The sequence below is a fragment of the Odocoileus virginianus genome, chromosome 27 (assembly GCF_023699985.2).
Source record: "Odocoileus virginianus isolate 20LAN1187 ecotype Illinois chromosome 27, Ovbor_1.2, whole genome shotgun sequence".
Lineage (NCBI taxonomy): Eukaryota > Metazoa > Chordata > Mammalia > Artiodactyla > Cervidae > Odocoileus > Odocoileus virginianus.
The window spans coordinates 31,148,028-31,174,467 of NC_069700.1; the positions used below are offsets into that span (position 1 = coordinate 31,148,028).

At 38.2% G+C, this 26,440-nt stretch overlaps 1 protein-coding gene across 3 annotated transcripts in view; it reads left to right on the top strand.

Moving 5' to 3' along the window:
- Positions 1-26,440, top strand: part of BTBD9 (BTB domain containing 9) — a 405,610-nt gene that overhangs the window by 29,182 nt on the left and 349,988 nt on the right. For all 3 annotated transcript variants that reach the window (XM_070456511.1, XM_070456510.1, XM_070456509.1), the window contains 5 exons: positions 5,509-5,720; positions 8,408-8,771; positions 10,237-10,501; positions 17,336-17,555; positions 20,664-20,783. In XM_070456511.1, coding sequence (XP_070312612.1) covers positions 5,536-5,720; positions 8,408-8,771; positions 10,237-10,501; positions 17,336-17,555; positions 20,664-20,783 — 1,154 coding nt within the window. In that variant the 5' untranslated portion in view covers positions 5,509-5,535. The remainder of the gene's footprint in view (positions 1-5,508; positions 5,721-8,407; positions 8,772-10,236; positions 10,502-17,335; positions 17,556-20,663; positions 20,784-26,440) is intronic.

The following is a 26,440-nucleotide window of genomic DNA, read 5'->3' on the forward strand; positions in this document are numbered from 1 at the left end:
ATATTTGGGTTTATTTCTGGACTAATGTTTCAATGACCTATCTCTCTATTATGACATTGCTTAATTGTTCTAATTTATGATTTGTTTTCTTATCCAGTACACTGGCCTCCTTTCATTGCACTTCTTTTTTAGAGTATATGTGAAATCACACATTTATTCTCTCAGATAAACTTCTTTACCCCAATTTACTTTAAAAACTCAGTTGTGATTCTGATCATGATTACTTTTAATTCCTGTACTAATTAGAACATTCTCTCAGCTTTAAAAATCTCTCGATAAATATAAAACTCTCATTTTTCCTTCTCAGTTTACTAATATGTGTGCCCATTTGTCAAATTATTGTTTTTAACGGTGTATTCCTACCAAGAACATTTTAGTGAATTTTGTTTTCTGCTGCTAAAGCTTTGTTTTTGTTAACAATATGAAGTACAATGAAATATCAAATATTCTTTTCTGTAGGGTAATTTAGAGATGATTGGTATCTTTACAACATCTCCAAACACAGTATGTCTTTTCATTTATTTTTCTTAAATTCCTCAGAAGAGTTTTATAACTTCCTTTACATGTTCTATGAGTTTATTCCTAGATATTGCAGTTATAGATTGCAGATCTTTCCCTTCATATTTTCTATGTGGTTGTCTCATATTTTCTATCTGGTTGTTTTGGACATGAAAGGATACTGTATATTTTCATATACAGTTGATTTTTGAACAATACAGTGGTTGGGGTGCCTACCCTCCACACAGTTGAAAATTCAAATGTAATTAGCCTTCCATGTCCGAGGTTCCTCTGTATCCTCTGTTCCTATCCATCTGAGGATCCACAGTTGTGGCTCATGTAGTACTGTGGCATTTACTATTGAAAAAAATCCAAGTATTATAAGTGGACTCATGCAGTTCAAACCCATGTTCAGGGGTCAACTATAATAATTTTATGTGTTCACCTTAGTGAACCTTGCTTATTTTCTCACATTTTTTTTCAGTTGATTCTCATGGATTTTTTTCATGTAGGCAATGAGATTATCAGCAAATGATTACTTTGCTTGTTTGTTTCCTAATCCATTTACCTTGAACTTTCTTAATTGCATTGTCTTTTGCCTCTGAAAAATGTTAATAATTGTCTTATTTTCAAACTTTCTAGGGATGTCTGTAGTGTTTTTATCATTAATAGTTTCTTATATCTATTATCCCTGGAGAAGGCAATGGCTACCCACTCCAGTATTCTAACCTGGAGAGTCCCATGCACAGAGGAGCCTGGTGGGCTACAGTCCTTGGGGTCACAAAGAGTCAGACACGACTGAGTGACTCAGCACACATATCTGTCATAGTTAGGATGTGTGTGTATAAAGTTAAGGAAGTATTCATTTATTCCTATTCAATTAAAACTTTTAAAATAAACCTCTTAATGATTGTTTAAAAAGGGATTTTAGCTTTTATTGAGCTAATACATGATTTTTTCTCCTTTAATCTTTTGATGACAGTTATTTTTGCTAATATTCATATCTTTCTTGGAATTGACCAACTTTGTCATGACTCCTTTTGCTTAATTCTGTTTTCCAATATTATACATAGGATTTTTTTCATTTTTCCTAATTTCTGAGTGTGTGATGTGATCACCTCTTCTTGTCAGGGTTAAATTGGCCTCATAAGAAGAAGCAGAAAACTCATGTGTACAGGAATAGTTTAAATAACACTGTAATCATCTGATCCTTAAAGTTTTGAAGAAACCTGTCCATGAAACGGTTTGGATCTAGCATATTGGGAGGTCAGGGGTTAGGGATCATTTAGGCAGATGGGGTAGGTTATTTACTTCTTCCTTCTATCCAAGTCTAAGGTTAAACTAGCGCGTCAGATAGGCTTTTAGGCTCCTCCTTTCCAGCGCTTGTCTGTACCAACAGCTCTCGTTTAGCGCCCTGAGTACTGAGTCTCTAGGAAGCTTCTCGGTGGGCAGCATGCTGTCACAGTTTCCTGGGGGAATTTAGCACATTCAGTGTAACTCCACTGGGAGAGGGTCCTTGAAAGTTCGTGTCTAGTTTCCCTCAGACTTTGCCACATGTACCTTTTCCAAACCTTTGCTGATTTTGCTTTGAATTTTTTTTGGGGGAGGGGTCTGTAATAAATCACATCCATATGCTGAGTCATGAGAGTCATTTCATATGACAGGACAAAGCAGTGGTAGTAAAATGCAGTGGCAGAGTTCTAAAATACAACTTTAAAAAAAAGTACTATAACTTCATCTTTACAGGTATTGAAATAATCTCACGGAAGTTAGAACACTTGTCAGAGACCACATATGTTGTTAGTAGCAGAATAAGTATTATTATTAAAGTATAAGAAATATGTCAGTAAATAGTTTTACTCCATGAGCTTTAATTTTTTCTTAATTTTATTTATCAAATTTAAATTGATGTTTTAAAATGCGAACTTTATTGATGTGTGGCTTTTAAAACATGCTTTTTTTTTTTAATGGCAAGTGGATGAACCCAAGCTGTCACTTCATGGATAAGCTAGGGTGTTGGGTGAAAATATTTTCTGCATACAAGCCGTGTCACTGGTAACTGGGATAGCATCATTTGCCTCTTTGCATTAAGATTTAAAATGGAATCATATCCTAAATAAATTTTCTCAGCAGAAATTTTGTTTGTATATTTATGTACCTGAGAAGGGATGTGAACTTAGAATAGTGGAGTCTAAATAAATGAGTGTTTTCTAGGCCACGCATTAGAATCACTTCAGAATAGTGGCCAGCTGAATCAGAATTTCTGGTGGGTGGAGCTCGAGCATCTTTGTGTCTTAAGCTCCTCAGTGACTCCTGTTGTGGCAAGCTTCATTGAGAATCACTGGTCTAATTAAAACTATTTCTGTGTGCCAATGAAAATTACTGTTTTATTAAATTTTCTTTACTAAGTGTCTGTTTTGTATACACAACAATCTTTGTTTCCTGCCTCCAGTTGGAAAAGCATAATTGGAATGTAAATTTAGCAAAATGAAGTTTTACGTATTAAGAAGTACAAATCCGGAGAACTTATTAAAATAGATATTTATATATGTAGTATTAAAGTTTATTATGTATCAGTTGAGGAATTATAAATTTACCTTTGAGCTAGTTAACCAAGAACCTGCCATTGCCCATCAGGAGTCATTAGTTAATCATTTGAGTCTCACGGATAACCTAGATATAATTTTAAGATAGTATACCAGAGAACATAGTCATTGGGTATGTACATGGGATCCTTTCTGCTAGGGTAAACATCTCTTTTGTTTGGAGTCATGCACCATCATTGAACTACTGGATAGTGTTGTGACAGTTCTTGTTGAAGGAGAATGGGATTTTGAAATCAGCTACCAGTGGGTTTTAGAATTTTATGACTGACATAGGAAATGACCATGCTATTTTGAACATGGTTTGGATAGCCAAGCCAGAAATTAAAAAAAAGAGCAAAAACAGTCTGATCCTTTATGTAGAGTATAGTCAGTCCTTGATCGTTTCTTAGAGCAGGGATGGCAAACTATAATCTGAGGGTTAAATCTAGCCCTTCTCTGTAACTAGTTTTATTGGAGCAAAGCCATGTTCATTCATTTACTTGCTGTTTATGGCTACTCATGATAGGTTTGAATGGTTGTGACATAGGCTATATGGCCTACAAAGCCTAAAATATTTACTCTCTGACCCTTTGCAGAAAGTTTGCCAACTTCTGTGTTAGACTGTTGTATCACATATCAGGGGATTGAATTTCACATGTTCTGGGGACACTCCTAAATGGATCCTTTTAAGCCGAATTTGGTCCTAAAAACACAGGTGACTGGAGATGATCCACTGTTTAGGGCTTTCAAATGCAGGTTGCGGTTAAGGGAGAGGGATTTGCCCTGAGAATGAGCATGCTGCTAGCCCTCTGGTAGTCCTGCTCGGGACCAGGAGCTTCTCTTACTTAGCTGGGTGGGTGTTTCCTTGCCTAACTCATCCTCTGTGTTCCTCTGCATCACACTCCTTGCGCTGTTCCCTCAGTTGGGAGTGGGCATGGAGTAGCAGGTAACTGGGGACACTGGACTGTGAGGGTATTCCACTACAGTCTCTGGAGATAAAGACAATTTTTTCACATAGCTTGTTTCATTTTTTAGTTTTAAAAATATTTTTATTTATTTTTGGCTGTGCTGGGTCTTTGATGCTGTGTGGGCTTTTCTCTAGCTGCAGTGAGTGAGGGCTCCTCATCGTGGCGGCCTCTCTCGGTGCAGGGCACAGGCTCTCGGGCTCGTGTGCTTCAGGAGTTGTGGTGCTTGGGCTCTGGAGCACGGGCTCAGTACTCATGGGCACAGGCTCAAGTTGCCCTGTGTCAGGGGTTCCAGGACCAGGGATCGAACAAGTGTCTCCTGCATTGGCAGGCGGATTCTTTACCTCTGAGCCACCGGGAAAGCATCACATACCGTGTTGACCATGAACCTGGATGTGGAAGTGTAAAGATTAGGAGTGGCTTAATCTTTCATCCTGGTACAAGCAGAGAGTTCAGGAAGGTGTGGAGGAGGGTCTAGTGGAGATAGCATATCTGACTCAATTCTAGTTTCAGGTACAACACTTCTGAGCTGTCAACCACATTGTCACTTCAGACACCTGCACGCTAGTGAGGGCTCTCATCCACTTGCTGGGTTACTTATATCTGGGAAGTGCTACCTGCAAGTACAGTAGATATTTAAGAATATAACCATTTTTAGCTTTCGAAGATGATTATTCCCCTTTCTAATATGTAAAGCTGTTAATCAAGTTTTGAGCTTTTTATTTTCAGTTGCATTTGTAGAAAAGAAAAGCAAGGAAGTGAGAGTAAATGTCATGATGTTGTGATAAACACAGGCTACCTGATTATCAGGGAGAAGAGTTTGAACTGGAAGTTACAGTCTTCAGAAAAATCCTGGAGTTTTTCTTTCTTAGAGAGAGGTTAGGATGCTTACTACAAGCTTCCATTAATAAATGTCCATTTATTTTTGTGACTTCAGAAGATTATAATCTTTTAATAAAATACTTAGGATGGTTTCAGATCAAAACTTCTGTAATTATTTGAAATCGGATTTAGTTTATTCTGTTTGTGATTTAGGTCTAGATCTATGCCTGAATGAGTTTTCCACTGGGTCTAGCTAGTTATACCCACCTTGGTAAATACAACTATGCTAAAAGAGGAACTCTTCTGGTTGTTTTTTTCTTTTTCCTGAGATACTGAGAAATAAGGGACTTGAACACAATTTGAACACAGTTTTCTAGATTGTGATGGATTCAAGTGCTGTTAATGTTTGAAAAGCCTGAGTTTTAGTGTGATAAGGTGGTGAGGATAGTGGAGGTAATGGAAATAGACTGAACTACTTCCCAGAATAGATGGGTTAATAGAGATACCAATGATGATGATAAAATCGCTGTCTTTTGTGACTTTTTAGAAAATACATGTTCACCTATCTGTGTTTATAGTGTGTGGCTTTTGAAGTGTACTCCCCTCTCACTAACTCGCGTCCCTTCTTTATATAATAGGTCAGCAACTATCGCCAGCTCTACAAGATGAGTAACAGCCACCCTCTTCGCCCCTTTACTGCGGTGGGGGAGATTGACCATGTGCACATTTTGTCTGAACATATCGGTGCCTTGTTGATTGGGGAAGAATACGGCGATGTCACATTTGTTGTGGAAAAGAAGCGTTTTCCTGCCCACAGGGTAATTTTAGCAGCAAGGTGCCAATATTTTCGGTAAGTGTATATTACTTTTTGAAGATACAAGTCACTTGTAGAAAACACTGGTATTTTCCACTCTATGAAAAATATGTAACAAAACAACAAATTCTAGCAGTCATTCAGTTGAACATCTATAAACATTTCATCTTTGTTGACTTTTTGTTATATTTTTGAAAATTACCTTTTCCTTTCAGGAGTTATCATAGGGTTGGAAGGCTTCTCAGGCTGGACTGTACCCCATCAGCCATTTTCCACGTTCTCAACAGTATTTCTCAGGCTGAGTTTTTTTTCCCCTTACCCTCTCCTCACAGTTGAGGACTAATGGAACTTAAACTGATTTATTGGCAGATAGGCCTCTTGTTTTATAGGCAGAATGACCTTTGGACTTGCCAATGAACATGTATACCTCTTAGTTTCAGATCACTGAGGTCCAGGACCTATATGTAACTTAACAGATCTATCTCTGAGACATGTAATTTGACAACCCCAAAGTAAAGGAAACTTAAATATTTACTGAGACCAAGTTTCATAGTTATATTAGCGCTAAAACTAAACAAAATGTTAATTTATGTAGAAAGCATACTTGTACTTACACATAGCTATTATATGTTACTTAGACCCCTAATTTCCAGGGTTATAAATATTAAACTGAGGTCTAATTACTCTCTGTGTTACCTAATGTTAGTTAAAAGGGAATCATTACTGAATTATTGACTGGTAATATATTGTGGAAAAATCCATAGAGTCCATATCCATGAAATCATGAATTTGATATCTAAACATTGAGATGTGGAAGGCATGAAGAAAATTTCACTTAACCTTCTAGTGAAAACTACAGTCTGATATTATTTACGATTATAATTAACTGAGACAGCAAAACCTGCACCTGGAGTCACACACGTTGTAGCAGAGTGTGTTTCTTGGAAATATTTACTCTTTAGCTAGAACTCTTACTATAGTGCTTTATGAACATGTTTAGGACATTCTATCTTGTACATATAAAATGCCAACATAGAGGCAGCCAGGAGATTAGAGACAAGAGGAATCTGTTAAGAGTTCTAGCTAACATGCTTCTATCAATCTGAGGCAGCTGGCCTTGGTCTTATTATTTTTACCAGTCTGTCCTCTGTATACTTTTGTATTTCTCTTTTCTTTCTTCCGTTCGTTACTATTGAAGTGTCTTATGAGAGTCTAGTCTTTATTAAGTTAGAACTTTTCAGCCTTAGGTTTAGTATTTATTACTATTATATATCTTTCCTCTTTCAAAAGAATTTGAGATAACTGTATCTGGGTATCTTTTAGGTGATCAGTATATTCTTAAACTCAAGTATTCTTAGACATTTGAAGAGCATATTGAATGAATGGAATACACTTGCCTCACTTACTGACCTTGTTCTTGCTGTCTCTTTGTGGGTATTGGACCTTTATAATATCTGGTGGCTCACTAGGCTAAACTCAGTCATTACCAGTGCCAGCTTAGACTGATTCTCGTTGCTGATACTGTTCTTGTGCAAAGGAAAGTTAACTGTTAGCCCGTGGTCATAGAGCCTATCAATTTCCAGATAAGGACAAACTAACTGTGCCGGAGGGAACCTTCCACAGGCTGGGGATTCATATTTAAGACTTCTCAGGAGTCCTTGTCAAAACCACTTTTAAGCCTTGAGAATTCAAGTAAGTACCATGGATCACACTGGAGTGAGAATAGGTCTTGGCATGATCTCCGCAAGAAAGTGTTCTTTAATCTGCTAATAGTAACTTTAAGGTCGTTGATTGAATGTGCTCTGGATTAATGGAAACCTTCACAAGTGTTTTTAGGCAGAATATAACCCAGTGAAGAAGCATGCTCAAAATATTCATGAATCTTTTGGTGGGTAGTTTCAGCTGTTTCTTTGAGGCAAACAAGAATGTCCTGTCCTGCTTGTCCCGGGGAGGGTGGGAGGAGTTCTAGGCAAGCATGAGGGGACACTTTGAAATGCTAGTCCTGCTCTGAGAATCACAGGAGTGAGGGGATCTCTCTTTGCTACCTTATTCTCTTGCTGTCGCTTTTTCACGTTTTCTTTCTCACCCATTTCATTACTCTTCCTTTTCTGCACTCTTTGTTCTTTGTTGATGGATGGGAGCTTTGATTGGTTCATATCATTTCCCCTAGAGTAATAGAGGTAGAAATTAAAATTTATTACCTGACTGTATTGTCTGCTTTTTTATTATTTAGATGAACAGATAAGCGATAATGTGGGGATTTTGTTTTAATCTGAAAAAAACTGAAAGTATTAATAGGTTTTTAATTTCTGCCAGTCTGACAGGAAGAATAGCACCTGATTATATTTAATTGTTTTCATCTGATTATATCTTTTCCTATGGAGCTTTAGTTTTTTAAACTACCTTCTTGACCTTAACAGGTTTATATTGATTTCACTGTTTCTCTCAAAAGAGCACTTTCAACTTTCTAATTAATGAATGTATATTTTATTTGAGCTCTTAAGATTATTCATTAGTTGTATATAGAATTAATTCAAAATAGTTTTAAAATTATTTCTCTTGCTTTAGAGATCTATTTTAAGTGATTGTTGTGTATTTTTTCACCTGAATGTTTGTCACTAAACACATTTATTTTTTTTTATAATGTTGATAACCTTTATTTCATAATTTTATAGCAAATCCTACTTGAAGTTTTCCTTATGCATTTCTTCTCTGATGTGCAGAGCATTGCTGTATGGTGGAATGCGAGAATCTCAGCCTGAAGCCGAAATCCCTCTTCAAGACACCACTGCAGAAGCATTTACAATGCTGCTTAAATACATCTACACTGGGCGGGCGACGCTGACAGATGAGAAGGAGGAGGTGCTGCTGGACTTTTTGAGCCTGGCTCATAAATACGGATTTCCAGAGCTGGAGGATTCCACCTCTGAGTACCTCTGCACCATACTTAACATTCAGAATGTCTGTATGACTTTTGATGTTGCCAGTCTCTACTCACTTCCCAAGTTGACTTGCATGTGCTGCATGTTTATGGACAGAAATGCTCAGGAGGTACTCTCAAGCGAAGGCTTCCTCTCCCTTTCCAAGGTGTGTCATTGTCTCCAAGTAATTGACAGGCAGTATGCGTTGTTTTATTAGTGTCTGTAGAGAAGAAATATAGCAGTGGACTAAGAATAAAAAGAAAAGCTATTAGTGTGGAAGAGGTGGTCTGTCTAGCCATCTGCCTCTGGCTACTGAGACACTAGATCACATAAGAGGGAGGCAGATGCTTTCTTTTAAGGTTCTTCTGGTAAGTTCTGTGTGCAAGAGACTGTGCTGCTGGGTGGTGGTTCTCAATGTAATGATGTCAAATAGATTCTCTTGTGGTGTTGCATACTGTTTTTTGGTTTTGTATCAGTATTTCTCTGACAGAGAGTTCAACTGATGATTCCTTATTTATGAGGGGGGAAAGTTCATAAAGGAGATAATGATGTATTGTTGTTGTTTAGTTGCTAAGTCATGTCTGACTCTTTTTGACCCCATGGACTGCAGCACGCAAGGCTTACCTGTCCTTCACTGTCTCCTGGAGTTTGCTTAAACTCATGTCCATTGACATGAGTGATGCCATCCAACCCTGTTGCCCCCTTTTCCTCCTTCCCTTTATCTTTCCCAGCATCAGGGTCTTTTCTAATGAGTTGGCTTTTCGCATCACGTGGCCAAAGTATTGGAGCTTCAGCATCAGGCCTTCCAATGAATATTCAGGGTTGGTTTCCTTTAGGATTGACTGGTTTGATCTCCTTGCAGTCCAAGGGACTTTCAAGAGTCTTCTCTAGCACCACAGTTTGAAAGCATCAATTCTTTAGTGCTCAGCCTTCTTATGGTCTTTAAGTCACTGGTTTGTTTGTTTGTTTGTTTTCCTCGGCACAGAATTCACTATTGTACAATGTTTTATACCATATAATAGCTAGAATAAAACTATCTTTCCCCAGTCTTCCTTTGAACCCTGGTGGTTGTCTTTCCTTTCCCTTTCTGTGTTGCTCCTAGGACCTGAATATTTTGAATGGGAAAACCTATTTGAAAAGCTACATGTCTTGTTTTGATTGTAACTATGATTTTTACTTAATTTTTAGAGGCAGGGATCTTATAGGGTTACACCAGTGTTGCTGGAAGTCAGTTTAGGAATACGAGAACCAAAAACATGGTAGAGCAATAATACTGTGGAACAAAAGATTTTGAATTTTAAATAGCTGGATGTATCTTACTGACTTAGGGAAGTAAATTCTGTTAAAGAATGTGTACAGAGCAACAGCTTCTCACATTGCCATTTTTCTTGTTATTTTATTAAAGATGGGTGCACATGTGTTGAAAAGACTAGGTACAAGATGCCTACAGCTGTTCACACAGCCATAATGGGCAAGAGTATATGGCACAAAGAATAAGGAAAGAAGATGGTCAAGAAGAGTTAATTGCTTAAATATAAGTGATACTTGCAGTTCAGTAAAGTTTTACTTATTGATCATACACATGGTTGAACTCCATAATAACTGGAATTTTTCCTTTTTATCCTTTTCAGACAGCACTTTTAAACATCGTATTAAGAGATTCATTTGCAGCTCCTGAAAAAGATATTTTCCTAGCCTTGTTAAATTGGTGTAAGCATAATTCAAAGGAGAATCATGCTGAAATCATGCAGGCTGTGCGTTTGCCTTTGATGAGCCTCACTGAACTTCTGAATGTCGTGAGGCCTTCAGGACTGTTGTCTCCTGATGCCATCCTGGATGCTATTAAAGTTCGATCAGAGAGCCGGGACATGGACCTCAATTATAGAGGCATGCTCAGTAAGTACCTGTTTATGCCAATCTCACCAAAAAGTTTTGTTTGTATCCTATGACAGTCTCAGTGACAAAACTCTAGCTACCAAATCGTAGTTCAGGTGTACGTATGTGGTATGTGTCAGTCCGAGAACGTAGAGCTCTGCTTCCAGTGGATTGCCTTTCCTGGTCCTTCTCCTGCTAACGTCTCCTAATATTGCTTAGCCTTTGTAGACCGCAAAGTATGTATTTCTTGCCATTTCTGGACAAACTTCTCTAGTGCTCTCTAGAATGTCAGGAATTTTATACTTTCATGAGAAGTTCCTTCTCATGTTAAGATCTTTCCTCCTTTCCTCCATCAAATCAGTACTGAATACATGCTATATACTTACTATTTCAGGTACCATGAGTGTGGAGATTCTAAATATTAATAACAATAATAATGGGTAACATTTATATGGCATTTCCAATACTTACATGGTGTTTTTTTAATAAAAATAATAGCAGTGAACACAACATTTAAAACTAACATTTCTCAACATTCAACACACTTCAGTAGTCTGTAGCAGATGCTTGATGAATTAATGCAAGAACTGACTGGAAGCAGTGGACGCATATTACTGCTGTATAGAAAGCAGTCAAAGCTGGTGATAAAGAATTGAAACCTGGGCTGGAGTATAGAGAAAGAAGTGAAAATCTAAAGTCTGAGACTTGGAGAAGACCTTTGGCCAGGGGTCCAAAGGTAGGGAAGGAAGAATTAGAGGTAGGAAGAAAACTGGGGTAGAGTTACAGAGGAGAGAGCGTTTCTATGTAGAAGGGTGGTCAGTGGTATCTGGTGGTGCTGGGAAGACAAGAAGAAGAATTGAGAGATTTTTGGATATCAGTTGTGTGGATATAAATTGGTAGTAGTCTGGACAGAAGCTTAACTATTCAGAGAATTAGGCCATAGGTTTGAAAATATAGTAAATACCATGTATGACTACCTGGTGTGTATATTGGAGTAAAGGTTGTAGAGAAATAGTATGGTAGCTAGAGGGAACAGATCAGGAAAGACCAGGTAAGATGTTAGAGGTGCTGGAAAATAGTACTGGTTAAGGGTCAGCCTTTGATAGAGGGTGAGAGGAGGGAGAGGGGAGAAGTAACAAGAGGAGTAATATAGTTTTGGCCTTTGTAAATCTTCACTGTTGGATCCTTTCTTACATAAGCTCCTTTTCCCCTCTTCTTGTCCTAGTTTTGACTGAGCTGTAGGTAGATTTGGGACATTGCTGCAGAAGTGAGGAGATGCTTTAGACATTTCATGTAGTTACTGGAAGCCTGGAGTTGATCAGCTGATCAATATAGGTGTCAGACCGGGGTTACAATAGGCCCATGAAATTACCAAGAAAGGGGGTGATCAACCAGTTGAGGAGCATTCAGTTCCAAAATGACATACTGCTTATAAATGTTAAATTCTTCATTTTGGAATAATTCAGTGGGAGCTCAAGGAGGAGATTGTACAAATGCTTAGGAATCTTCTAACTTATAAACTTGAAAAATGACTAAGTAGCAGACTCTTTTTCTGACTTTTTCAGTATATGAATAGTAAAATTAATAATAGAAATATTAAGCATTTCATTTCTTCTCAGACCCTAAAATATAGGATAGTTATTTTCTAAGTAAATGTTATTCAAACATTCATATTATTTTTTAAAAATCCAGTTTCTTCACTGTTTGGGGAAAAGAGGTCTGAAAATTCAGAACTATTCCTGAGCTGACGGTGTAGAAAGACAATTCTGCTTATTTTGAAATTATTGATGAGATTTGTTTGTTTCTTTGTTCTTCCCTGGGTATAGGTTCGGAGTCTTCGGGGACTTCCCATGACATTGAGAGGTTCTCTCTTGGGACTAGGGAATTAGTATCTAGGGGCACAAATACTAACTCCTTTTTTTTAGTTCATTAATATTGGTTACTGCACAGTTTAATGCTTACAGTTGCATATCAAATTAAAGCAATTTCCACCCACCCCTTAAAAAAAAAAAAGGATCCAAAGGATGTTTTTTTTAACTTAGCAGTGGTCTGTCTTTTTGAGAATGTGCTAAGGACGTAGTTGTGTACATATATAATGATGAGCATCAGTCTATATATCTGCAGAAAGGAAATTAACTTTTTCTTTTGGAAATTAACTTTTTAATTAATTTTTTTCCTTAAGATATTTAAACTACTTGTGTTCAGACCATTTCTTAATACTTAGTTTTGTCCTAACTGTGGAGTTATTTCTTCCTTGAAAGTTAGTGCTTTTTCTCTTCTGACTGAGATATACTTTGTTTTGTGTATCTCAGGTTTTAGGCTTTGGGAAAAAGAGCAGTAATTTCTTGTTTCTTCATGCTTATAACAGATAGCACATCACAGATTCTGTCCTTAAGATGTTTTTTTATTGGCTAAAAGTTGATGTGCTTTCTTGGCCTTCTAATTTATAGTATTGATTTATGTTTGGGTGTGTGTGTATGTAAATCTGTGCTGTAGGTATGTGGTACCACACACCTATTCCCATCGTTTTCAATAACTAGACTGAGGGGGCTTGCCACTGTGAAACTATAATTGTTGCTTTTTTTGGTCTACATTCCTACTCAGTGAGCTTCTTGAGGACTGTAATTATATTTTCCCCCCTGTCTTTTCCTAGCACCTAGCACAGTGTCTGAATCTAGACTTTTCCAAATAAATGAATGACTGAATCTATCACTTGTTTCTAAACTAGAATTTAAAATTTGTCTCATCTATCACATAAAGACAGTAATAACAATGAACCTTTAATGTTTTGAAAATTCTTTGACTCTTAGTATTGCCTTCCCAATTGTAGTTTTCAGTATCTTCGTCTGTAAACTAGGGGGTTCACAAGTCACCCACTGAGATCCCTCCACGGATGCCGTTCGTGTCTGATATGCACTCTTGTCTGCAGTAGGCGGTGTGCTGCTGGAGGGCTGAGTCCAGCACAGTGAATAGCACACAGAAAGCAGCTTAAAAATTTATTTTTCCTTTAAATAAATTGGACGACAATCCCTTTCAGTTCTTGCATGTTTTCATTCTGTGATCTTTATAAGTAACTTGCCTAGAGTTAGAGGGAAATCGATGCCTGAGCTGGAACCAAAGTGCTCATCTGACTCATGAGGCAGTACTCGTTGACAATCTCTTGCCTGGGTTATTTTCTGTTTCTGTTTTGTGGTATGTTTGAATACAAGATGCGAAGACAGGCCTGCAGGAAGTGTAGATAATGAGGAAGGTTAAGGTAAGGAATGATCAGGAAAGTCATCTGTAATGCTTCGTTTGCTGGCAGGGAGGGTCCATACATTTTTCAGGGAAGTCAAGTTGGGGAGTAGAGTATGATTCAGGGGACAGAACTGGGTAAAGAGATTGCAGGGGGCAGAGAACTAAGTGTGGATCCAAGTGATCCATCAAGGGTTAACAGCCATCTCAGCCTGGATGTAATAGAGGGTTCAATAAAGGATGATTAAGAACATGAAGCGATTAAAGAAAAACACACAAGATAATTAACCCAACCCAGATTTTGGCACTGTGTAGCTAGGGGCTGGTCCTGCTCCACTTAGTGTTTCTTTCTAATAATTGACTTTTTTCTGACTAACTGTGAAACTTTAGAGTTTCATTTTCTTTCCTTAGTATTTGTAAAATGCATCAAAAATTAGAAATGTAAAGAAAACAATTATTGTTGTCTACTGTCTTGTTTAATCTCTACCACCCTATTTTTTTTGAGGGCTCTTTTATCTACTGATAAACAAAAAATAGGCAGTAAGAATATTTGTGGCTTGAATTATTTTGTTATGACTTGAATTTTTTTGTGATCATTTTCCCTTTTAAATTCATCATTTAGTTATAGATTCTGGGGGAAAAAAATGATTGGAGTTGTATTTTTAATCCTGTGAGATACTCAGATTATAGTTACCATGAGAGAATTTTCATTTTTGTAAATGTTTCCAATTTTGAAGTGAAAGATACGCACAGGGAATCTATATCAAGAACAGTTAGATAAGTTCTCAAGTTCTCTTGAAATAAACTTCAAAAGAGAACTTAGAATTGTGGTAGAAATTTCATTTCCATTTTAGACATTCAGCTACAGCCACTCAAAACTCTTGTGCCTCATATGTTATTCTTTGCTTGATAAATTTTAGAAGTGAAAAAGCTTATGTTTAGAGAAAATCAAAGGATAGCAGCAGGCTCTACATCTGAAAGCTTGAGCGGCCCCTTCTCTGTCTTGGTCTTGACTAGTGGTGTCAGAGCTGTAGGATGTGCTTCCAGTGGTCAGCAGCAGCAGACATTGGACACTTACATTCTGAACTCAGCAGTAAGGGAGCAAAAGTCTGTTTTTACTAAGTAATGACACATCACTGATACCTGGAAATCACAAATTTGAAGCCTTTGTTTGCTTGCTTTATAAAATGCTTCATCTCAAGATCAGAGGCCTCAGCTTCTCTCTGTTTGGTTCAGAGGGACCCCCAATGCTTCACATGGTACAGAATTGGTCCTTGGTAAATGTTTTTTGACTAATTGAATGCTTATACTTATATAGTACTTTAGTATATATTTGCAGTATAATTTTTACAGTAGCTCTGTGGGTGGGTTGGGTAAATTATTATTGGTTTTAGATGAGAAAACAGATTCAGAGAGACTAAGAGACCTCATCAGGGATAGTAGGTGATAGAGCCCGAGTCTCAAACTTAGGTTTTCTCATTTTAAGTCCAACTTAAAAACAACAACAACAAAGTTTTATCAGACTGTTTCTTTCCTTTGGGACTTAAGTAACCTTAGAAGGAAGAGCTAGTAAGAGGGGAAAAATATGGTTTTCCCATGAGAAACCCTTTACCCCTGTTAACAGGGGCCCTGGTAACAGACCACCTGTGTTCTAATAACACCTCTGCTCCTTGCTGACTGCATAGCCTTGGGCAACAGAGTCCACCTAACCTTTCTCTGCCTCCACGTCCCCATCTTCGAAATGAATGAAATAGGAGTCCTACACTCAAAGGATTGTTATGAGAACTAGGTCAAAGGAATTGATAATGTTTGTTAGATAAATGAAAAATAAATATGAACGCTGTGTGTGATTTTCATGAGCTAATAGAACTTTTTTGTTGTTCAGTCATTAAGTTGTGTCCAACTCTTTTTGACCCCATGGACTGCAGCATACCAGGCTCCTCTGTCCTCCACTAATATAATTTAGGAAGTTATAAACTGAAACTGTCTCTTGGACAGGGAGATCAAACCAGTCAATACTAAGGGAGCTCAACTCTGAATATTTACTGGAAGGACTGATGCTGAAGCTCCAGTATTTTGGTCATCTGATGCAAACAGATGCCTCCTTGGAAAAGTCCCTGATGCTGGGAAAGATTGAGAACAGAAGGAGAAGAGGGCATTAGAGGATGAGATGGCTGGATGACAGCACCGATGCAATGAACGTGAACTTGGGCAGGCTCATGGTGAGAGACAGGGAGGCCTGGTGTGCTGTAGTCCATGGGGTCGCAGGGAGTTAGACATGACTGGGCGACTGAACAACAACAAACTGGAACTGAGCACATAAGCCTCTGGTGGTAAGAAGTTGATCACAACTAGGCTTTATTTTCATTCGGTTTGGTTTCTGAGTTGCCTTAGTCTTTTGCAGGTTAACTAAATTCAACCCAGACCTTATTTTTCAGCTGCATTTTTTATCATTAGCTGGAGCCACTCTCTTTACCTGTCTTCAGTTTAAAACAAAGGTTTTAAAATCTGCATTTTCTTAGAAGTCTGCAATGATAAATTGCTCCTTTTCCCTAAGAGCCTAATTATAGCTCATACTTTGACCTAGTCAGATCACACAGCCAAGATATATATATATTCTGTGAGAATTCAGCATTTATTTATACCATCTGTAAACTTGGCCAGTGCTCTTATTGTGTGCTTTTTTACACATGTTTTGTAAAAATAATGGCAGTTTTTTAGAGCTTAGTCTGTGCTTTGCAAAGATCTTTTCATTTAATTCTTCAACCAAAACACCTGTGGGATAGATGATGCCCTATTGAGAAACTGAAGTTCAGAGAATGTGACTTCCACAGAGTGACACAGCTACTTTAGGTGGCAGCATTATTTAAACCCTGCCTTCAGAGCTCAAGATCTTAACATCTGTTTTATGTTGCTTCTTATCACTCCATGGAGAGACTGTCAGCATTAGAATGTTAGTACCTAGAAGACAGGTTTCCAGATCTGTAAAGCAAAATTCGCATAGAGAACTTCAGAGTCTTAGGAAATTGACTCTTAGTACATCTAGTGTTGGAGAGGGGAAGAGGAGGTAAGTTATAATCATAATATTAATTTTGATGACAGACTGAATTTTTATTTTTAAAAGTGTATCTTCTTTTAAACATATTCTTGTTTTTTAAATAACTGATTCAGCATGTCCTTGTATGACCAACACCTCTGCTGTATTGGAACTTTTCTCTTTCTGTTCTGTCAGAAATTGGACCTATCTGCTTTGCTTTTCTATTTTGTGCTCAGTCCAGGTGGCAGGTATAGGTCATTTTACATGTTATTTTTGTCAAGTAGATAGTAAAGCTTCTAATAGAATGAATTCAACAGAGCTGATTTGTTTGTCCTAGAACATGTTTTTTCCTAGTATTTACCACTTTTTCTTAGTCATAACTAGTCCCAGGCATTTAGTGGCTATGGTGGTGTCGCTAAATTTCAATTGTGATGGTATCTTAATCCTCACAGATATTCCATATCTCCTCTCTCTCGTTAAATTAAATGCATATACTAGAATCAACTAGAATTTTAATCTTTTCCCCCAAATATGGAAAATTTAATAAGTAACCGTTAACCTTGCTTTTTCTATTTTTCACTTAGTACCAGAAGAAAACATTGCAACTATGAAGTATGGAGCCCAGGTTGTGAAAGGGGAGCTGAAGTCTGCCTTATTAGATGGTGACACTCAGAATTATGATTTGGATCATGGATTTTCTAGGCACCCAATTGATGATGACTGTCGTTCTGGCATTGAGATTAAGCTAGGTCAGCCGTCCATTATCAATCATATACGGATCCTCCTGTGGGACCGAGATAGCCGGTGAGTCATTAGCATGACTTGGAGAGAAACTGACATGTTTGATTGAGATGGCCTAATTTTGTGGTCATCAGCTTTGGTTTTACAAATTTGATGTTTTGTATCTTTGTCATCATTTTGCTATTTCTCTTGAAGTTTAGTTTTAGGGGAAGAATTAAGTGTATTTCTTTAAAATAACATTTTTTGCTTCTTTTCTGCGTATGAAAGTAATGAATATGTGTTTATTGTGGAAAACATAGAAAATACAGAAAAGCAAAAAGAAGAAAATAAAAATTACTAGTAATCTCACTGCCTATTATTAATCTTTGTACATGTGTAACCAGCATTTTTTGTTATGCATAGTGATATAAACACACTCAAAACAGAAACCTGTAAAACCACACATAGTTTTACAAAATAAAGATCAGATATACAAAAAGTAACTTCATTTTTTAATGAAAACATTGTGAATATTCTACTCTTTTAAAATGTTACTTTAAAAGATTGTTTTTTAGGGACTTCCCTGGTTTTCCAGTGGCTAGGACTCTTAAGCTCCCAATGCAGGGGACCTGGGTTCAATCTCTGGTCAGGGAACTAGATCCCACATGTTCCTGCTATGAGTTAACATGCCACACTGAAGATCCTTCATGCTGCAACAGAGATCGAAGATCCTGTTTGCTGCAGCTGAGATCCAGCACAGCCAGAATAAATAAATAAATTAAAATATTTTATTGAAGTATAGTTTATTTACAATATTGTTTTTAATTTCTGCTTATAGCAAAGTGATTCAGTTATATATATACAGACACACATACACACACATTTTTTTTTTCATATTCTTTTCCATTACGGTTTATCATAGGATATTGAATATAATTCCCTGTGCTGTACAGTAGGTCCTTGTTTATCCATGTAAAATGTTACTTTTAATGATTGTTTGGTATTTTCCACCATGTGGGTTACCACTATTTATTTATTTGATTGATTACTTTTAGATATTCTAAAACTTAAAAAATATATTTTATACTATGGATAAAGAAAAAAATTGTCTTTTAGTGTGTATAAATATCATTATCAAAACAAACTTGTGAAAAAGATTTGGTGGGGTCCAGCCTAGAAACCCACCATTTTCAAAAATTGACCTTTTTTTCTAGCCAATCTGGTTTTTACCCACTGTGGTGTCTGGGTTCAGCCATGATGGCAGAAGTACCAGATCTGTAGGGTGACTAAGAACTGAACAATCTCCCTCATTACTGCTTATCTTTAACCTAAACCCTACATACCCAGATACTGGTGTGCAGTCTTTGAGGCCCTACTCATGTTTTTTACATCTAGACAAGAAGGGCTTAATGGTTAGGATGAGGAAACCCTGAAGATCTTGCTGGTTAATTCATTTTTCTTGTTAGCGCCACTGACCATCACACTGGGCTTTCAGGCCATTTGAGCCAAGAGTGAGGGAAGCTTTATGAAGGGAGAGCCAGCATTTCCCATGTGTGTGGATGTTGGAGGTTATCTCTTGATTGTCTGTTCCCTTTATATTAAGAATATATTTCCTGATACTTATCTTATTGGATATAATATGATGTTTGTTTGGCAAAGTGGAATACATTTATGTATTATTTCCAAGAGTCTCTGATTAATAATAGAAGTAGGCACTGTTCTAGAAGTTTTACATACATTCATTCATTTAATTAATGCTGAAATTAGTGTAAAAATAATAAAAGAAAAAGGTTAATACATTTGAAACTGAAAGTAGTTATCATCATTTCCAGGATGTTAAATATTTATAGGCCACTTTGTTTTAGTATGTGCGTTGCATTCTCAGGGGACTTAACTTTACCACGTACCAGTTGTTATCTCACAGAAGTTGTTATCATTCTAAGCAAAGGTGAAAAATTCAGAATCTTAAGCCAAAAGGATTCTGACATGTGTTGTAAAATTATATCCTACATTGCTGATAACCCAGAGAGGTTGAATAAAAGGTTATAACCAGTTTGAGACTGAGCGATAAAACGAATGGGAGTGAGGGGACAGCAGAAAATGAGGGGAAGACACAAAATAAGCTGACCTTTTCTGGTCACAACTGTTGGCTGCAGGCTGACATTTATGGTCACCTAAATCTTCTGAGATTGTTCCTGTTGATATTACAGTACAAGTAATAACTGCATCTCAAATTTAAATTTGGCTTATGACAGGGGAATATAGATTTGTTCAGGATGGCACCAGCATGTAACGGTCCAGGGTAGCTGACCAGGGGAGGATGATAGGCTGTTTTCATTACTGGCAGATTATTAGCTGCCAAATTTTAAGTTGTACGGAAAAGAAACACGTAATATCTCTTCACCCATGTCATTTATTGTTCTGCAGGCTACATTTGTGTGTGGGATGGTAGGAGGCTGGGAGGGATCAAGAGATAAGCTGGCCTTGGTGAGGAAATGTTCAGAGTTGCCTTTCCTCCTGAGAGAGTAGGACTGAGCACCCAGGCCAATGAAGGCAGAAGGAGAAAGCACCCTTGTCTATTTTCTGTCCTCTTTCTGTCATCGCTTTATTAATCTCCTAATATGGTGTGTGCAGGGCATCCTGGTCCTGTTATGTCTTCTATACCTGATAACATGCCAAGCACCATGCTAGACCCTGAATATATGCAGATAAATATGGCATGGTACATGTTCTTAAGCAACTTGAGACTTTCCCTGGTGGCTCAGCGATAAAGAATCTGCCTGCGATGCAGGAGACTCAAGTTCAGTCCCTTTGTCAGGAAGATCCTCTGAAGAAGGAAATGGCAACCCACTCCAGTATTCTTGCCTGTGAAACCCTGTGGACAGAGGAGCCTGATGAGCTACAGTCTGTGAGTCACAAAAGAGTTGGACATGACTTAATGACTAAGCAACATGTTCTTAAGCAGCTTGAGACCTAATAAGGCAGACAGACATTCAAAGAGATAACTTCAGTACATATTGTAAATGCTGTGTTAGGGCGATCTACACAAATTTCATCATCAGGATTTGGTCATTGTTCAGAAAACCTAATTCATAGGTAGTGTATTTTTTGTACCTTTTAACATTTTATTAAAATTCCACTTGTTATTTTAATATGGTCCTTTTTTTCTGGCTTTTTCCTTTTGATTCATAGGTCTTATTCATACTTCATTGAAGTGTCAATGGATGAACTTGATTGGATCAGAGTGATTGATCATTCACAGTATCTGTGTCGTTCGTGGCAAAAGTTATATTTTCCAGCCCGTGTCTGCAGGTAGTTCTCATGGCTTATAAATGATATTGATGTTTGTTTAAATAGATATGAATGTTGAGAAACAGATTTCGTTTTCTGTCTCATAGAAGAAAAGTTTTTCAGGGTATCAGCTACCAAATGCATTCTAACTAAAACACTTAGGGAAACTGTGGAAAATTAAACATCTTAATATTTATAGTGTACTGTGAAACTGTTTTGTACCATGTTTATGTAGTAGACCTGTAAATGAATAAGAAGGGACACTGAGATGTTGAAATGCTTTTTAAATTCCATGCTATACCTTGAAAGCAGAGCAATTGTTAGGGGGTGTGTTCTTTCCACAAAAGCCAGGAGAGATATTTTTGGAGGCTTCCCTGGCAGTCCTCAGGGCCAGGAGGAGATTTTTGAATGCCGTTGTGCATGTTCTGAATATCTTCGTTCTTTTTCTAGGTCAGTGAATATCTGTGGGATTTGACAGAACAGGTGTTTCTAAGTGGGGTTGTGTTTGGGGCAAGGGAGGCTGAGCTGGTGGGGCTCTAGACTCACACCCTCCCTTCAACCAGAGCACCTTAAGTTTTATTGTTGTTTTATATTTTAGCTCCATGTAAATTTGTTTTTTAAAAAGTATTGATAAACTATTTTAACATTTCATATTCTTACTTTAGGTATAAGCCATCTTTAAAGCTTTCTTTCTGAAATTCTGTAAAACCAGGATGAATGATGAATTGAGGAGTTGGGAAAAGTGGTTAAAGACCCCTGAAATTCTGTTTGTTTTTTGTTTTTCTGTTGTGCTTTTCCCCTTGGAAATTGCCCTTCAGATATCACCCTAACTCAAGAGATCAAAGGCAGAAAGTGATTGGTTTGTTTAGTTAGGTGTGGCAAGAAGAGAAGGGAAGGGCTATGGTGGGTATAAGCCAGGGAGCATATGGACCAGGCCTCCTTACCCCGAGCCCTAACTCCCCTCCACACCCTTCCTCACGTTCCCGACTGGCAGCCAGTGCGGCTGAGCCCCATCCAGACGGGGCTGCCCCACAGCATTTACTCTCTGGGTCAGAAAATACCCTTATACTTACTTAAAACACGATCTAACAGCATCAGGCAGAATTCTTATTCCCACCACAGGAACACCACAAAACCTTTCAGCCTCTGGTACTGTAACGAATGTTGCCTACATTTTTTTTTTTTTATGGGTATGACCAGACACATTATTGTTACCCAGGGATCCTCTTGTGTGGAAATGAAGAAAATCAATTTCATTTCCCCAAAGAGGAAGTAAAGTGTCTCGTGTCTGGCAGTTGCTCTTTTATCAGAGGGGTTTTGAATGGATTAAAATGAGAGGGACAAGAAATTGAGTGAAGATTCTGTGTCTCAGAACTGCCTAGGGATAGTTTGAGAGTGACGGAGGTGCTCTGAAGTGGAGGACGGGATTGAGTCTGCATCAACTCACATTATTAAGGTTGTATCAGGTTAAAAAAATAAGCAGTGTAACAACCAGAATGTTTGATGTGGTCCGAAGGACTCTGTGTTTGTATTTAATTTGAAACCCTGGGAACATGACTCCCAGGACGAATTGTTGTGCCTGTGATACCAACTGTGACAAAGGCCATGTGCTTTATTCACCTGAAAACCCCTGCCTTGTGGAGGGACACATGTGCCCTCAGTCATGATCTGTGGCTTTTAGAAAATGTAATTCTCTTGTTCACTGATGGACATTATTTGTACTCCCTTTTCCTTATTTTGTCTCTTCTGTGTGGCCTTGCCTTTGTTGTTGCTTTCGTGTGCTGTAGAGCCTGCTGTATCTCCGATGCTAAGTTTTGTCCTGCTGCAGCCAGCTCCCAATGCTGGTAGAGAAAACCTGAGCAAAGGTGGTGTTAGGGATAGTGATAACAAGAAAAGGAGGGAGTCCTGTATGCATTTTAGTGAGGAAAATATTGTAATATTTCTAACCACTTTAACTTATCATATATTTTTAAAATATTTATTTATTTATTTCGCTGTGCCGAGTCTTGGTTGCGGCACGTGGGATCTTTAGTTGCAGCATGTGGGATCCAAGTCCCTGACCAAGGATCAGACCTGGGCCCTCTGCATTGGGAACGCAGAGTCTCAGCCAGTGGACCACCAGGGAAGTCCCCTAACTTACCATATTACGTACTACATTCCGTCATAAGCTCTGCCTTTTGTGAAAGTTTGCAATTTTGGTAGTGTTTTAAAATGAACTTAGTGAGCCCTCGTTGATTATCCAAAGATGCCTTATGCTTGGTGTTTCTTATCATCACAGTCGTTTATTGACTACCTAAACAGTGTTGTAAATACACTTCTTCCAGAGACTTTACTGGGCACATATGAATTCTTTATTTCTTTAGCACATAAGTGTTCAGTTTGCATTATGTTAGCTAATTTGCACATTTGTATGTCACCTTTGTTCTTCAGCGTCCTTTACATGTTTGTCTTATCTCTGATACCAAATTATAAGCTCTTGGGAGTAAGGAGTATGGATTCTAATCTTTTAGTATTCTTGTATGGTATTCAGGCTATGTAGGTATGCAGTAGGTACTCTGTAAATGCTAGCATGGGTTTGGGGTCAAGGCACTGACCAGGTAATGACAAGATTAATTCAATATTAATATGTATATATTTTCATTGGTGTTTTTCACCCATGTCTTTGTTATATGTATCTGTGCTGGAAAACTTTGGATTGGTAAATGCTGTGACAGCAGATGTAAGGAAGTGGTCTGCTCTTTCTTTCTGGGCCCTTTTCAGGAATGCGTGGTTGGGCTAAGTGGACTGCTCAATGTAGCCAAAAGCTTAGACTAATCACAACCCCCTAGCCCCCAGCTGGAGATGAAGAAAAGTGACTTGGTAGTTTTGGTACAGTTTTCCATATGGTTCAGTTCAGTTCAGTCACTCAGTTGTGTCTGCCTCTTTGCGACCCCATAAACTGCAGCATGCCAGGCTTCCCTGTCCATCACGAACCCTCAGAGCTTGCTCAAACTCATGTCCATCGAGTCGGTGATACCATCCAACCATCTCATCCTCTTTCATCCCCTTCTCCTCCTCCCTTCAATCTTGCCCAGCATCAGGGTCTTTTCAAATGAATCAGCTCTTCACATCAGGTGGCCAAAGTATTGGAATTTCAGCTTCATCATCAGCCCTTCCAATGAACACTCAGGACTGGTCTCCTTTAGGTTGTACTGGTTGGATCTCTTTGCAGTCCAAGGGACTCTTCAAGAGTCTTCTCCAATACCACAGTTCAAAAGCATCAATTCTTCAGCACTCAGCTTTCTTTATAGTCCAACTCTCACATCCGTACATGACTACTGGAAAAACCATAGCCTTGACTAGACAGACCTTTGTTGGCAAAGTAATGTCTCTGCTTTTTAATATGCTCTCTAGGTTCATCATAGCTTTTCTTCCTAGAAGCAAGTATCTTTTAACTTCATGGCTGTCATCACCATCTGCATTGATTTTGGAGCCCCAAAAAAGTCAGTCACTGTTTCCGCTTTTTCCCCATCTATTTCCCATGAAGTGATGGGACCAGATGCCATGATCTTAGTTGAATTTTAAGCCAACTTTTTCACTCTCCTCTTTCATTTTCATCAAGATGCTCTTTAGTTCCTCTTCACTTTCTGCCATAAGAGTGGTATCATCTGCCTATCTGAGGTTATTGATATTTTTCTCGACAATCTTGATTCTATCTTGTGCTTCATCCAGCCCAGCATTTTGCATGATGTACTCTGCATATAAGTTAAATAAGCAGGATGACAATATACAGCCTTGACATATTTCTTTCCCAATTTGGAACCAGTCCATTGTTCCATGTCTGGTTCTAACTGTTGCTTCTTGACCTGCATACAGATTTCTCAGGAGGCAGGTAAGGTGGTCTAGTATTCCCATCTCTTTAAGAATTTTCCAGTTTGTTGTGATCCACAGGGTCAAAAGCTTTGGTATAGTCAATAAAGCAGAAGTAGATGTTTTTCTGGAATTCTCTTGCTTTTTCTGTGATCCAGAGGATGTTGGCAATTTGATGTCTGGTTCCTCTGCCTTTTCTAAATCCAGCTTGAACACCTGGAAGCTCTCAGTTCACGTACTATCATTACTTTGCTAGCATGTGAGATGAGTGCAACTGTGTGGTAGTTTGAACATTCTTTGACATTGCTTTTCTTTGGGATTGGAATGAAAACTGACGTTTTCCAGCCCTGTGGCCACTGCTGAGTTTTCCAAATTTGCTGGCATATTGAGTGCAGCACTTTCACAGCATCATCTTTTAGGATTTGAAATAGCTCAGCTGGAATTCCATCACCTCCACTACCTTTGTTCTTAGTGATGCTTCCTAAGGCCCACTTGACCTCTTACTCCAGGATGTCTGGCTCTAGGTGAATGATCACACCATCGTGGTTATCTGGGTCATGAAGATCTTTTTTGTATAGTTCTTCTGTGTGCTCTTGCCACCTCTTCTTAATATTTTCTGCTTCTGTTAGGTCCATAGCGTTTCTGTCTTTTATTGTGCCCATCTTTGCATGAAATTTTACCTGATATCTCTAATTTTCTTGAAGAGATCTCTAGTCTTTTCCATTCTACTGTTTTCATCTGTTTCTTTTCATTGATCACTTAGGAAGGCTTTCTTATCTCTCCTTGCTGTTCATTGGAACTCTCCATTCAGATGGATATATCTTTCCTTTTCTCCTTTGCCTTTTGCTTCTCTTCTTTTCTCAGCTATTTGTAAGGCCTCCTCAGACAACCATTTTGCCTTTTTGTATTTCTTTTTCTTGGAGATGGTTGTGATCACACCCTCCTGTACCATGTCATGAACCTCTGTCTATACTTCTTCAGTCACTCTGTCTGTCTGTTTTATATGGTACTTAGAACCATCTTCTATCTTTTCAGCTTTGTCTTTGTCAGGAAAAGACAATTTCTGCTATACCCATAAATTTCCCTTCCTTCACATTGTCTTCTTGGCTATCTAGTAAACTCTTCAAGCCCTTGCATAGAGTTCTTAGATGGTGGAGCCTGAAACTGAACAAAAAACACTAATAAGAAGTGGAAATACTAAGTGCCCCGAGGATGCTTTAAAATTTTTTTCCTGGCTGTTTCTCAACATGGTGCTCGTATATTGGCAGCTGTATAATGTTGCTGAAATATGAGAAGACTTGAAAACATGGATGTGAATGTGTGTAGAGGTAGCCTGCATATGGCTGGTAGCTAGAATTACTAGAGCCATTTGGTGTAAAACCTGAGAGTTGAAGGAGAAGAATAGTTGGCTTGAAAGCCAAGTTCTTAACGATATACCTGTTGAGAGAGGAAAGGAAGGAATGGGTGGCAGACAGGTTTACTGCCAGAGCTGATCAGAGAAGTGAGAGGAGAATGCAGAGGAGCCAGCGGGGGTGTTGAACAGGGTGCAGCCTGAGTTCAGAACATGACACAGGGGGGTTGAACTCAGTTAACACTAAACTGGGCTTCTTTCTTCCTTTCCTTTTGTTTTTAATTATCAAAATGGAAATGTCATTTTATGACATTTTAATTATTAAATTGCAATATAGTGTTAGTTGCTCAGTTGTGTCTGATTCTTTGCAATCCTATTGACTGTAGCGAACCAGGCTCCTCTGTCCGTGGAATTCTTCAGGCAAGAATACTGGAGTGGGTAGCTGTCCCCTTCTCTTTGACCTTCCCGACCCAGGGAT